The 15615-nt window shown below is 45.9% G+C and overlaps 1 protein-coding gene across 13 annotated transcripts in view; it reads left to right on the top strand.

Moving 5' to 3' along the window:
* The window catches only part of LOC116939631 (ryanodine receptor 2-like), a 332153-nt gene that overhangs the window by 55068 nt on the left and 261470 nt on the right, over positions 1 to 15615 (top strand). For 9 of the 13 annotated variants that reach the window (XM_032948284.2, XM_032948283.2, XM_032948282.2 and 6 more), the window contains 6 exons: positions 2861 to 2875; positions 4663 to 4737; positions 7624 to 7702; positions 10502 to 10614; positions 11808 to 11907; positions 13558 to 13651. In XM_032948284.2, the coding sequence (XP_032804175.2) occupies positions 2861 to 2875; positions 4663 to 4737; positions 7624 to 7702; positions 10502 to 10614; positions 11808 to 11907; positions 13558 to 13651 (476 nt within the window). The remainder of the gene's footprint in view (positions 1 to 2860; positions 2876 to 4662; positions 4738 to 7623; positions 7703 to 10501; positions 10615 to 11807; positions 11908 to 13557; positions 13652 to 15615) is intronic. The other 4 variants (XM_032948287.2, XM_076062962.1, XM_076062947.1 and 1 more) reach the window with 1 other exon arrangement.

Raw genomic sequence — 15615 nt, 5'->3', positions numbered from 1 at the left:
GGTTCTCACCCAAGATTTGACGGTACATGGCCCCGTCCATCGTCCCTTTGATGCAGTGAAGTTGTCCTGTCCCCTTAGCAGAAAAACACCCCCAAAGCATAATGTTTCCACCTCCATGTTTGACGGTGGGGATGGTGTTCTTGGGGTCATAGGCAGCATTCCTCCTCTTCCAAACACGGCGAATTGAGTTGATGCCAAAGAGCTCCATTTTGGTCTCATCTGACCACAACACTTTCACCCAGTTGTCCACTGAATCATTCAGATGTTCATTGGCAAACTTCAGACGGGCATGTATATGTGCTTTCTTGAGCAGGGGGACCTTGCAGGTGCCGCAGGATTTCAGTCTTTCACGGCGTAGTGTGTTACCAATTGTTTTCTTGGTGACTATGGTCCCAGCTGCCTTGAGAGCATTGGCAATATCCCCCCGTGTAGTTCTGGGCTGATTCCTCACCGTTCTCATGATCATTGCAACTCCACGAGGTGAGATCTTGCATGGAGCCCCAGGCCAAAGGAAATTGACAGTTCTTTTGTGTTTCTTGCATTTGCGAATAATCGCACCAACTGTTGTCACCTTCTCACCAAGCTGCTTGGCAATGGTCTTGTCGCCCATTCCAGCCTTGTGTAGGTCTACAATCTTGTCCCTGACATCCTTGGAGAGCTCTTTGGTCTTGGAATCTGATTGATTGATTGCTTCTGTGGACAGATGTCTTTTATACAGATAATAAGCTGAGATTAGGAGCACTCCCTTTAAGAGTGTGCTCCTAATCTCAGCTCGTTACCTGTATAAAATACACCTGGGAGCCAGAAATATATCTGATTGAGAGGGGGTCAAATACTTATTTCCCTCATTAAAATGCAAATCAATTTATAACATTTTTGATATGCGTTTTTCTGGATTTTTTTGTTATTCTATCTCTCACTGTTCAAATAAACCTACCATTAAAATTATAGACTGATCATTCTTTGTCAGTGGGCAAACGTACAAAATCAGCAGGGGATCAAATACTTTTTTCCCTCACTGTATAACGATCAGATGTCATATTTTTCTGGTCCCTTCATGCACACATTGGATTTTTCAGTTTGTAACGAGGACCTCGTTTTTTTTTAAAGTCTCGTTGCTACAGTACCACCGAGATCCATACGTAATTGTCTTGCATTCCCAGTGGATCATTGAATATTGCATGGCAAGAAAGTTAATTAAAGCTGCCTCCATATTAACTGGATGAAGCTGACACCCGTGATATATTTAGGAGATACGTATGCCCATTTGGAATGCTTTGCACCATTGTTAAATCTAAATGCCCAATGGTAGCTTTATGTATAGAAGTTGTGAATGCGCATGTGCAGTGTCTTCAATGTGTTGCCTATGCCGACATTAAAGGGCAGTTGGCATGGCCTCGCCATAGCACCTCCACCTCTTCTTGCAGAGGTTAACGGTTCCGAATCCAGTGGCTGCCCTGGTTATTAGCGTGAGGGTGATATCGATAGCTATATGTGCCGTCTGCTTCACAGTGGATGTCAAATAATCCCCCTGACATTATTTGCAAGAGTCGCCCATTGCATGCCGGCGTCAGCGTCCAAATCTGTCAAATTCGAAAATGAACCTCAATTTACTCAATTGGGATTATACATACCAATCATTGCCGCCGACTGGTAGACTTATTCCCCAGGTCAATCTCGCAAATTAGACTATCCTGTTTGCTTGAGTTACCACCTGGTTACACAAAATAAACTTAAAAGTGATCATCAGCAGACATGTGACCACGGTGAATATTGACATTCGATGCACCACAGTTGTTATCCACAGATTGTTCTCATGGACGAATTAGTTCTTCAGAGTATAGCGTTTCGATGTCCATAGGGTACGCGTTGTTTTGGCCACAGCGCTTTGGTCATATACAGCCGGCCGGCACTGCACACCACTGATGACTATGTCACAACTATTTAGAACATTATTTACGTCAATGGAACCCAGTGTTTGACTTATTGTAAGTGGAAGAGCGAGTGTCCAATTCAATAGACTCTACAGGAGTAGTTAGTTGCAGTTAGAATATAAATTTGCACTTTTACTTTTCATAGTTGCATTTGCCATACAGCTGCAATGTAGTAGGTGCCCTGTCTGACTACGCAATTAATTGCTCCAGTCTTAACAGAAACGTGATACATTTTTGAAGCATGTATAACAGGAATTATATATGCCGTATACATGAAAAACCTATATAAATTTAAAATCTTAAATTTTTTCAAATATATCAAAATGTCTCTTGGTTTCTTGGGTTTGCCTTCAATGTATGTCAAACTGCTAGCAGGGCAGATCTATTTTTTTGCAAGTTTCACGTGATTGACTAAAGATGCTGTCACAGGCAGCACCTGCGTGTGCAGTTTAAGGGATTGCAACCCTGATAAGAAGGGCTGCATGGCTAGGGCACGGCGTGGTTAAAGACTCTATAGGCAATGGCTGTGTATGGTGCAGGAAACTAATGATCCACCCCCTCATGAAGGCTTAGCCGCCTCTGCGTGGAGTAGCCACAGCTGAGAAGTGTTGGGCTGTGATATGAATCGAGGCAGAGGCTGTTAATGCGTCCTTCTGTTGTGCTGAGAAACTCGTTAAACGTGCGTGTTCGCGGCCACACGTACAACCATTTTTGTTGTTGTTTAAACACGCAGATATGTATGTTCAATAATAATAATCCTTATTGAATTACACATTAAGCGGCTGAATCATTTGTAGAGTGCATTTGTTGTGCGTGACAACGTTTAAACCCCGAGTGCGCACAGGCCAACCCTTGTGATGTTTAATTCGTTTCGTGTCAGATGTCTAAGTCGCTCTCTTCATTTTGTGTGTTTGCTTCGCTAACAGAAATTCATGATGAAGGTAAGAAAACAATCATTTCAAGAAACCAAACAAGCAAAAATCACAGACAGAACATACTTTTCGACGGTGGTGTGTGAAAGGCGTTGAACTGCTCGCCGTGTCAGAAGGTGACATGCGACGTGCCGTTTGTGTTGTCCTAAGGCTGTGGTTGGTACAGTTGCGTTGTGGGTCTCCTGACTTGTCGAAGCAGGTCAGGTGACATGACCTGCTACTAACTCACTCTGGCTAATTCAAGAAATATTTGACTCTGCACATGCCAATATGACCCTCGGCATGCCTTGTAAACACCACGCATGATCATGTTGGAGCGGGGGGGGGGTCACGTGTTACGGTGTTACACAATCGGCACCGAGTGAAATTTCAGTGCATTGATCAGTGTTCAGGTTGTGTACAGCCAAAAGTGTGGAAATTAATATTGCACATGGCACTTTGCTTCTAACTCCAATATTTGTATCTGATTAAACAACCAGTTAAGATCTGCTCTGTGTTCACGAATGCGGTCCGAGACATGTCGTTTGGTTTCTCCAATGTAACTACTACCACAGAGCCAACTTAGTTTGTAGATGCCAGGGTACTGTATGTCCAGAATCACATCTTTTCCGAACATAGATGGACTCGTCCATCTGAATAACTGCCAAATCGCCACTTTTTTCAAATTTTCTTGCTGTGGTTTTCACACCTGATGATGATTGCTTGTGTTGCAGTCGAAACGTCGTGAGAATCTTATTGTTTTATATTTTTATGATTTTATTGTTTCCCTTCTACGTGACTTTACCGAAAGAACCAAGAATATGAATCCCTGTAGTCACGAAAGCTTTAAATCAAAATTTAACCAGTTAAGAGTTAAAACACTTTACTAAAATCTTCATAAACAAATGCGGTCTTCGGACTTAAAAAAAGTATCAAATTTTATTTTTTCAGTGGCTCTTCCTGAATTATACTTTTATCGTGAAATTGGCTTTTTCATGTAAATATATATTTTGTCTGTTACGAGCCAGTGTTTTATTTTTATTTATCACAGTCCTGTATTGGTAAAGTAAAGGGGATGGAACGGTGGTGCGGTGGTCGGCACACTGTGCTATGAACCCTGCTTCCCGAGTTTGATTCCTGGCCAGGGTTGCGACGAGTAGCACACAATATCTGTACAGGTCTTGCACTTAATTTCCTTCACCGCCATGCACAGACCAGCATGATACCGTATGGGCAAACACATCTCTTTGACTGACACGATTTGGGAATGCCTTAAAATCTAACGGTAGATTGACAGAAGGGGCTGAACATTTTTTTCTACCTTTAAAGTGTTTTCAGCCTGTGTTGTGACACCACGGTCAATGTAGACCCTGAAATTGTATGTTGATGGGAATACCGCCAATCTATGTTGACTGACCCTCCCACGGTGCTGGTTATTCGTCCCGGCTTTCACCGTACAAAACTATCACGATAATGACGTGAGTGTTTTTTTTTTCCCTTTAAAACTAAGGCCAGGTGGGATTCCCTGAAAGCTTGTCTGAATCAAAGGGCACGTTTGCTGATGACTTTCTAAATGAGCTGTTTTGTGTGATTCTCTGTGTGCATGTATGCGCTTGAGTGTGGCGTCTTGTCGCGTGTGCGTGTGTGTGTGCACGTGCTCTGTGTACCTGCGCGTGTGTCTGCGCGTAAATGTGTTCCCGCTCATACGGGGCAACTCGCGTACTTGTGTGAAAATATGATCCCGTGTGTGTTTGTGTGCGTGTGCCCGCGCGTGCCCGCGCGTGCCGTGTTTGTCCATCGCCACGACGCCCGTCCAGACGGCGCTGGGTGGTGGCCACCGCACGCTGCTCTACGGTCACGCCATCATCCTCCGGCATGCCCACAGCGGAATGGTGAGGTCCCCCCCCACACACACACACACACTGCATAGCTCGTGTCCTCACGGGAGAACGTGCCTCCAACCAGCTCCGCCAATCACAGAATCCTGGAACCCGCTGTTTTCCGCGTCACCGTATGTATGTTGAACTTCTTTCGCACCATACGTAGCCAACCGCGCTAATCCGGAGGTGCGGGAACACCTTACAGCATGACGTGCGTCGAGCATCCGCAATCGACGTGCTTTTCCAAATCGTCATTGTTTAAGGAATCACGATAATGTTTTTTTTTTTAAAAGAGGGCCCTTTGCATCAAGGGCATCTCACTCGGAGCGCTAAACACGCGACCATCGACCTGTATCGCAATCTCGCCTGCGACATTAAAAAGGCCACTCCCAGTCACAGCTGTCCCTCTGAAAGCACATTGGTGACTCAGCATCTGACCTGCAAAGTGGGCACTAGTCTGCCAGTAGTGGTGGGGGGGGGGGCTGTGATTGCTGCTGGATTTAATCTCAATTGAGAATCGAGAGGAAGATGACGATGTATTATTACGTCGTTGAACCAAAGGAAATCTGTTGATTCGTACACAGATTATGTACGTATGCAGGTGTTCATGCATGTAAGAATCAGTTACTTCCAGTTTGCGTGCGTTTACCACTAGAGAAGCAATACATTCATTCAAACGATACATCCTAAGTGAAATATAACAGAAATGAAAATATTTCTAGAATGAAATGGCATGCGATTTATCGGAGTAATTGACCTAAATTAAAACAAAAACCTGAGGCTATGTGGAGGAAATCTGGCTCCGTGTCTCTGAGCAGGAATTTTGCGTTCAAAAATCATCGACACTTATGTGGTTACAGTATATGTGCAGTCACACACTGTCTCATTTCAATACGTGACTGTTAGGAGTTGCATTGTTTATGTTTGTGGGGGAGGGGTGGGTGTGGTTATTCCCCAAGATTAAATAAATCAATTGGGCGTCTTCCCCACCTCGTCGGCTAATTACAAATGCTGACGCAGGGGCCACATTAACCCGAGGCTCGTAAGGCCCTCTGATGTATTGCTCACGTGCATTGCATACACCGCATTCTCGCGGTTATAAGATGCGCTTTGCTCTCCTGGATTTTCAAGCATAAGCAGGGCAGTTCTCACCAGCATCGGTCGAAGCAAGCCTGACTACTGATGAAATGTAGAATGTTTGAAACCTGTCTGGAAGTTGCTTACGTTGAACCACTGCTGCCAGAACGCTGTGCGGCCAATGGATTGTGTAAAAATGCTCCATTTTTTTTGTATGCGCAGAGACAAAATACGTGAAGGAAGCTTAGCTTATTTTTTTGTTTGTTTACAATGCATTAGGTTACAGGTTACCAATCTTGATTTTAAGCTTTCGTGACTGCAGGGATCCATACTCTTTGGTTCTTTCGGTAAAGTCACGTAGGTAGAAAAAATATTAATACATCACGACGTTTCGATCGCAACACAAGCAACCGTCATCAGGTGTGATACAAACAGAGCAGGAGGACTGCTACGTCAGCAGGAGGACTGCTACGTCACTGCTACGTCAGCAGGAGGACTGCTACGTTTGTTTCACACCTGATGACGGTTACTTGTGTTGCGATCGAAACGTAATGATCTATTATTATGATTATTATTATTTTCTTCAGGTTACCATTTTTGTATAACTTTATTGGCATCGCGCACCAGTTTGGGGTGCATCTTACTTTCACGAGCATCTTAAAATCTGGAGAATACGGTAATAAAGTACACGAGAAGAAGAATGCAGCCCGAGATAAACGATAGCAACGACCAGGCAGCTCATTAGGAGGTCCATCCACTACTTACAGCTCTCAGAACAGAATGCCAATTAGTTTGGCTCATTACAGAGAGAATCGGGATCTCAAGGTCTTTTGAGTGGCAGCTTTATTAACAGGAGGTAATTTCATTTCAACTGCCTTAATGCAAAATAAAACCTCTGACCAATTCACATCAATTACAGACATCTTTTGACCGATGTCCAGACTTTATAATTCAAGTGCTTAAATTGTATGACCCTGTTGTCAGGATTAATGTGCGACACTGCGTTCGTGTGTACACAGACAGTGTGTGCGTCACGTCTGGCATGGGCATTGAGGTGACGTCTTCGCCTCTAAATGGTGAATCATGGTGATATTGATTGCATTCGTAGGTGTGTACGTATATGTCCACTGATGTGTGTGTGTAGTTGGATATTGTAAATGTTTTCAACTGAATCACTTAATGGGAGGACGTGTTCTGCCACGTAATTCATTTTTCACTCTGGCCCGAGTGGTCACGACTCTTTTGCCGCCTCCCTCGACAAAGTTTGCAGCCGTTTAATTTGGCCTCTGTACTCAATAAGTTACAAGCAATTTCTACATGTAATAGGAACTGTCCTCGCTTTATTAAATCCAACGGTGCTGTGTTTGCAAGTGCCCGGGAGGGAAAGCGATGGTGCAATACATGTGTTGGCCTCAACGTAATCTGCTGTGTTCCCCTATTACAGTAACAAGAAAATCATTACGTGCATGCCAATGCCCACATCGGTTATCTGACCATTGCCTGGGCTTTCCCTAGATTTTCTCAATGATTTATTGGCGTGGCGTGTTCACTTCAGCACGGTGGAAAGTCAGCCAGGAATGTGTGGGTGGGGTGTTAGCCCCACCATCCATGCATGCAGCGCTGGCCTTAAAAGGTGCTCCCAAACAGCCTTTCAGGGACAAAAGGGGATCTTTGTCTTCGCATGGTCTTCGTTTGGTGTCGCAGTTCTTGCACGTAATAAACTGTTAAGACGAATACTGCCGTGCCCTCCAGTGATTTTCTCCTGTGTCTTGAAACCTCTGCTTTGCATTGTGTTCTTTCATCTCATGTGCATCTGCTCAGTACCTGAGCTGCCTACGGACATCCCACTCATCATCAGACAAGCTGGCCTTTGACGTTGGTCTTCAGGAGGACACCACAGGTCAACTGGTCCACACAGGACCGATCCACGCTGCATGGCACCACACCACGGCACACTTTTCCACACCGCCATCCTCTACTGCTTTGTGCATGGCATTGCTGTGCATTACATTGTTCCGCAGTACAATGCCAAAGCACATTGAACTGCTTCCACTGCACCAGAACACAAGACTCAAAAGCCCAAAAAGTGCCTCCTTTTCTAAAATGACCTTTGTGGTGGGACTCATTGGCATCATCGGCCTTGAGCTAATGATGGAAATTTTACATTGTCATGACAGTGGCCGATCTCTCTATAGGACAGCTAATGTTGCCTTCCCTCTAGGTAGTCATTGTTGGGACGTTCAAAAGTGTCTCAAGTGAGTGTAGATCGGTGCTCATCAGTTAGCAGGCCCTCAGCCGTTAATAAATACATTTCACATTCCTATGATGAATCCACTGCAGACTTCTCACGGAGTGGTACTACAATCTATCCTGGAGGAATTATGGGCTGATCTACATGCACGTAGGTTAACTAAGAGATTCGTTGCATACTCTTTGGTTCTTTCGGTGAAGTCACTTAGGCATAAAATAAAATAAATAAAATCACGTCGTTTCGGGCGCAACACAAGCGTCCGTCATCAGGTGGGACAACCACAGCAAGAAACAATTGCTGAAGTGGGCAAAAGGGTGGCTTGTAACAAGAGGCTATATAGATAAGGAGGAGCCAGGGAGAAGAGATAGAGAGGGTGGGGGTGTAGGGTAGGGAGAGTGGAGTGCTGCAAGCTCCGACACGAGCACGACAAATGCCGGGGCTGGGAAGTGAGCGGGGCTGGGGGTAGGAGGCTGAAGAAACTGGAGATGCGGATATGAAGGCAAACTATAAAGCAGTTAAGGTTTTACCTGGTGAATAACATCCTTCCAATGATTGCTCAATTTGTATCCATCTTCTCGGTTGAAGTTATATCTATGTTTATACTGGTAGGAACCTCCTGGTTACACCAGCCCACAGGGGATTATTGTGTCCGTCCGTCCGTCGTGCTTCCAAAAATGGGAGGGGTGGGGCTGGCTGGAAAGGGGAGGGTGGGGAGGGGCTGGGTGGGGAGGGAGGGGCTGGGTGGGGAGGGGAGGGTGGGGAGGGAGGGGCTGGGTGGGGAGGGGAGGGTGGGGCTGGTTGAGGAGGGTGGGGAGGGGCTGGGTGGGGAGGGGAGGGTGGGGCTGGGTGGGGAGGGGCTGGTCACCCCGTGGTGCCCTTATAAAACTCAACGTTTAACCTACTCACGCCGGCTTGCGCCCGCCCTCACAGTCGGGCATATTTGCGGAATACACCACGCCGCCATTGACCCTGGCCATTGACCGGGCAACCCAACGTTCCTACCAGCTCCCTTCGCAGGAATGTGTTATATCTGGATGGCTTCATGAACAAACCTTTGATAGTAGCCCGAAAGTTTGCAGAGCACCTTGGTCTCGGAAAAAAATCAATGTCATGAGAACCAAAGAGTATGTATCCCTGCAGTCATGAAAACTTCAAATCTTGATAGATTCGTTGCAACTGAATGATACAATTTTATGATTTGAAATAAAATAATTTGGTTTATTATTCTCATGATGGTGCATTCACATGCAAAGTACATATCAGCAATACCTCAAGCTGCATTGCTTGTACTAAGGTGGACTCACTGCGCTCTTCATACGATGTTTCAATGCCACAAGGGGGAAAGTGAGCTCACAGTGGTGAGCTGACCGTGCTATGAACCCAAAAAACCTCGGTGCGTTTCCCAGCCACAACTAAAACATCCGTGGGTCGGCATACCTGAACCGGTCCTGAGCCAGTCTCTCTGTCAAACCACAATGATCGGTGTGCTGAAATATGGTCAAATAACCCACATAAGGCGACATAGCATAGGGAGGGACCTCATGTTCACATTTGTATTTACAATCACTGTGATTAATGCACAATCCTGCACGGTAGCAAGCATCTCCTTCTCACGTGGTTTTGCTCATGCTGCTCCAGATGTGCAGCAAGACGCTGAATTTATAATCTGTCGTATCGAGAAGGCATGCCAGTGACAATCCTGTTTATAATCGCTGCATGGGCAGCAGTGGCCAGATGCATGTGGAAATCTGTGGGAGATTTTGGAGGCTTTTCTTAATTTTGGTATCTATGTATGTGTATAGCCAATACATTTCGCATTATTTAAAATAATCACGTGGCATAAATATTGAAGGGTTTTTTCTTACCATTACGAACCCATGGAGATATGGAAGCATTATTATAAGGCTTGCATTATAGAGAAGAGAATGACAATTAACGCATTAGTAACTTAATTAGAAACATAATTACAACAGTGCGAACAGGATAATGTAAAATTAGTTAAATGAAAAGTGTAAATCAACTCAGCAAAAAAAACATGCAAATGAAAGCAAAACATAGCCGCTTTTTTATAAGTACTCATAACAGTGGTGACATGCGATTCCTTAACTGCACACGGAGTTTTCATTGTTACAACAAACCTGAATGGTGTTCCAAGCACACACTACTTTGTGGATCTTATCTGTTTGGCCCAAAACATTGTATTCTCGGTTGAGCTGCATCTGGAAGTTCCACGTTGCTCTGGCGATGGCTATGTTCTCAATTTTATTCGTTAAATTTTTGGACAAAATCAGTAACTCGGGCGCGCAAAGAAAAATACACAAAGACAAAGGCACACACACACACACACGCTCACATAATCTCAGACTGACACAAGAGATGCGTGTGTAAAAAAATCGCGAATGGATCATCGATGGAGCTCTTAAGTAAGGGGCTCGTGTTGCTGTGCAGGTGAGGCTTGCTGGTGGACCATTCACCCTGCATCCAAGCAGCGCTCCGAGGGCGAAAAGGTCAGAGTTGGAGATGACCTCATCCTGGTCAGCATCTCCTCGGAGAGATACCTGGTACGAGTTTCCTCTCCTCCACGTCACGTTTCCCGTGGCCTCCTCCTTCTGCCCTCAAGCATTTGCCCAATCATTCAGTTGCCCCTTGCTTAGGTGGAATTATTTATTTACTCTCATCCTCCTCTCCTCCCCCCTTGGGTGTATTTATTTATTTAGTCTCCCCCTCCTCGCCTACGCCGAGTTGGCGTCACGTTTCCCGTGGCCTCCTCCCTCTGCTCACTAAGCATTTGCCCAATCATTCAATTGCTCCCTCGCTTGGGTGAACTTATTTATTCATGCACATCACAGTTAGATATTGTTTGCCCTCTGGATTCTGTTTCACGTAATGGTCTCTGGGCAACGCACAGTATTTAAACCCGCATGCGTAAAAAAATGGCGCGGGCGTGGAGGGGTGAATCACGTGTCAGTATGGCGTCTGTTGATAGGTGTTGATGTTTCTACTGAATCTAAAATCTGGAATGTTTCTCCATTCGCATGAGTGTTGGGCAGTGCTCATCTACATCAATGGCTTTAAGCCAATCTCTGCAGAGGATGACCACACTATTGACCTCCCTCTGACTGGCACTGAGTGATGGTGATATATTGTTTCTTGCTGCAGCTCAAAGATAAACATCCTTAGTATATTCCTAAGAATGTACACATTTTGCTATATAATTGAACCTTGTTTTACGCGCACATGTGTCGAGATTGAGGCTGGCATATCTGGCATATTGTGTCTTGTGTATTGCTCTCAAAGAATTATGGCATGACTCGGGTAATCAAAGTGTCCTATGCTCACAAGAGCATTGGGAGATATTCATCTCTGTTGTGGCCATGGGCCAAAAGTGGAAATTCCTCATTCTCAGGCTTCCCAAAGGATACACATTGGCGTCTGTACATAAAGCAAACAATTTTACGTGACTTTACCGAAAGAACCAAGAATATGAATCCCTGCGGTCACGGAAGCTTTAACTAAAAATTGACAGAATGTATTGCCCTTGGAGCAATAATGGGTTGAGTCGATATCTGATTGGGAATTGACATCCTGACACATTGACTCTGGGTTGAGCACTGTGATCACAGTGCCGCCTGGCCAGATGCTATAGCAGTGTTTGTATGCGGCAATGCTGTGATGCGACCGTCATTGATGTCCGCAGGGAAGAGACTCCTGTTACCCGCCCCTCTTCATCACGCGTTTGTCCCATTTCCTGCAGCATCTCTCGCACGCAAACGGCAGTCTCCACGTGGATGCCTCCTTCCAGCAGACACTGTGGAACGTCTCTCCTGTGTGCTCTGGGAGTGAGATGGCCCAAGGTATGTTCCCCACGTGCTATCATAGACAATCCGATTAGCACGGTTGGCTATGTATGGCGCGATAGAGGTTCTACATCCATGTGACCCAGTGACTTCAGCTTAGCAGTTCAGATGCCATTCGACAGAATGAATATACAATGCATGGGCAGGCAGTTGGAACTTAAATAACATGTGTTGTACGTTTGTACGACCAATATATATTTTTACCAATGTGTTTCCTACCATGAATATAATTAAATACCATGAAGATATTGTGTCTTAACTGGCTCTCAATTGACATCGTAAGGGAAAAAATAGAGTATTTCTCTCAGGAGGCAGTGAATAGGTGGTGCAGTGGTTAGTGCACTGCACGATGCACTGCACAATGAACCTGGCGATCTAAGTTAAAAATCCCAATCATAGCTCAGCAACAGTGGCAAGTGATCTTTGAACTGAAACTTGCTACAAGAATTCATCAGCCCACAACCAACACTGACCATCATAGTAAAGTGTTGTCTAATACTCTTTTGTTCTTTCGGTAAAGTTACGTAAGTATAAAATTAAATTAAATCACGACGTTTCGGGCGCAACACAACCATCCGTCATCAGGTGGGACAACCACAGCAAGGAACACTTCAGCAATTGTTTCCTGCTGTGGTTGTCCCACCTGATAACGGACGCTTGTGCGCTTCCCGAAACCTCGTGATTTAATTAAATTTTATACCTACGTGACTTTTCCGAAAGAACCAAAGAGTATGGATCCCTGCAGTCACGAAAACCTTGGAAGGCCTTTGTCCAGCAGTGGCTTGATAAAGGGCTGTACATGTAATTATTATTATTTACTCAGGAAAGCCAGTCTTTTAATACTTTGTTCGGCAAGATATCTGCTTGGTATGTGTTGCCAGTTGCGTGTGTAATTTCCTACACTTCGTGCTGCCCTATTGAAAAAGACGTTGGTGGGATGTGTATCAGCAAGATGCTGATACGAAGAAAGTAACTATGCAGCCTTTCAAATGTTTGCCTCCACCGCTGCTGGTGGTAGGATCGTCACTCGAGAGATCTCTAGAGGGGGCATTTGGCCTACTCTTCCATCGAACAAAGACGGTTAGCGCATCGTGCGCTTTTAGGTGCGCTTCTGCGGCCGTCTTGAACGCTCTCCCTTCCGACATTAGGCAGCCACTGGAGCTATGCACTCATAAATCTATATCGAAAACGAACTTCTTTTTTGAGCTGATTTTTGTGTTCAGTTCGTTATCCTTCCCCCGCACCTCCGATTAGCACGGTTGGGTACGTACGGTGTGAAAGAAGTTCAACGTAATCCATACATAGGCTGGCCAGATGTCTTAGAAGAGGAGGGAGTCCTCGCAACACGCATCCTGCTGCCCATCCACCAACTGTGGTGCGCACATTTTTGCTGCAGGGTGACCAGAGGCAGATGGATTAAAGATACTTGGCTATTTTTTCAACTTCCCTGCTGATATATCACAATGACGATGTCAGGAGGTCTCTAGGCTTCAAGTCCAGCGTGATAACCGTCACACCGCGGCAGCCTCTCAATGCCAATGCTCACGGACTCCAAAAACAAGTGAAGGTTTTGCGAGAACACGCATCTCTTGTGCTCACCTCGGCTCGTGTCTGCCCGCTCCCCTTTGCCCTGGTCTTGGCGGGCAGGCTACCTGATTGGAGGCGACGTGCTGAGGTTATTCCACGGCCACGATGAGTGCGTGACTGTGCCTCCGGCCGACCGTGGGGATGAGCACCGACGGTGAGAATGCAACATTCGGTGGGGGGGGGGGGTCTGGGGAGTTTGACGGAGGTCTGACTCACAGTAGGCCGATTGCGTGCAGTCTCCTTTTTTGCACGCGCAGCGGCGGCATCAGCTGCCGTTAGTCACTAAATCGCGGTGACATTACCATGGCAGTTGTGCCAGGCCTGGTGCACTTCAGGGTCAGTGTGGAGCCGCAGAAAAAATTGTCGGCACGAGGTCACAAGACGGACCCAGGAGTTGTTGGGTTAACAGGACCGGGATGTGTCTGTGATCTTCATTACTGCGAAGACGAAGGTGGTCAGGATATGCCCTTGTTATACCGACCTCTTGTGAACTGTCTGCTTATAAATATAATCAATTGCTCACTAATAGCATAGTTTAGAAGGCTATATTGAGGATATTTGTCCGTGTGTTTAACGCCATTCAACTGCACACAATCATGCTATTTCAGGCCTGGATTATGCACTCTGTGGGTCCGAATACTATTACATATGCATTGACCCAAACAACTACCAAGAGTTGTGAACCTGGGCGTTGATCATTCTGTATGAACACCCAAGACTCAGAGAACCAGCCTTTGTTAATGTTTGAAACTCTGAGAGGCAGACTGAATCACCATTAGGATTCTGTGTTGATGCCCAAAGCCCATTTAACCAAGCCAAGTCACCATTAGGATACTTATATTCATTATTAATATAAACATATCAAATAACCATTACAGTAATGCACCCTAATGCTTCTTAGGATTCAGTGTTAATACTCAAATTTCAGAGAGCCAGACACAGGCACACTTAGAAATGTTAGGGCTCTGGGTTAATTTCGGAGAGTCTGAGAGTCAGACTTGGGCATTTTTAGGATTCTTTCGGCTCATGGTTAATGCCTGAGGCTTTTGCAACCAGACCAAGGCACCACGAAAACATGTGTTGGCTCTGTGTTAATACCAGAGGCTCAGAGTAAAAGTCACCCTTAGGATTCTTGGTGTTCGATGTTAATCCCTCATTATGAAGACAATCAGCATGACCTCCGTGTCCGCTTTCGTTTGCACTAATTCTAGCTGCGTGTATTATCGCATCCTCTTCAAGCTTTTTTCGGTGTTGAGATTGTGTGAACTTCCACACCTGCCTGTCTCTTCCTTGATGGGGACTTGACAGCGTAGGGTTAGAGGGGTAAGAGGACTGTCTATGTGAAAGGTGGCAAGGGGGGGCGGGGGGGGGGGGGATTGCTGCCTTCTCCGGCCCCGCTTCCATTGCGAGTGACGCGGCGTTGCTCACAAGGATTCTAAAAGGGACGTTGAACGCCACCGCCACCACGGCTCGCCTCAACTCGCCGCCCCATTTGTGTCACTCGGGCACACTTTTTGTCGGACTCGGTGGAGTGGGCATGCAGCCACAACGGCACCGCGTGCACCCATAAACGCTGCAAGCTTCTTGACACGTACACACAAATCTCACGAAACATATTGTGACGCGAAATGCATTGTCGGTTACCCATTGCGCTGCGCTTTGTTTTTGCGCAGGGCGTGACGATGCACGCTTGTGAAGCGCCGTGTTTGAGGTTGGGCTGCTTGGTAGATCGTGCAGATTTCTTCGTGTGCGCCACTCCCAAACTGCCCAGTCGTGTGATGCCTTGCTGACCTCTCGTGTGATGCCTTGCTGACCTCTCACTGTAGACAGTCGATGTTTATGTAACGTACGCGTACACTTTTTCGCAAGCACTCGATCCCCCCGTTTCTCATTCAAGAATGCTCTTCAAACAAATTGGCCAATCGCGGCTCATGCAGTGGGTATACGTTCGTGAAGTCACACATGCTAAGAAAGTTACGGGGGTTGTGTTTGGCCCGCATGGCTGTAGCATCGCTTGACTGTCACCACCAAAGTTTACAAGTTTCCAAAGGCTGCACGATGGATCGTTTTAAAGGGCACACAGTGGCCTACAACCCCGTACTATTTATGATGCAGAGT

This window comes from Petromyzon marinus, chromosome 6 (genome assembly GCF_048934315.1).
Source record: "Petromyzon marinus isolate PM22_M1 ecotype Great Lakes invasive population chromosome 6, UKy_Petmar_22M1.pri1.0, whole genome shotgun sequence".
Taxonomy (NCBI): domain Eukaryota; kingdom Metazoa; phylum Chordata; class Hyperoartia; order Petromyzontiformes; family Petromyzontidae; genus Petromyzon; species Petromyzon marinus.
Note: the sequence above shows the minus strand (reverse complement) of the source record. Positions and strands in the feature narration are given on the sequence as shown.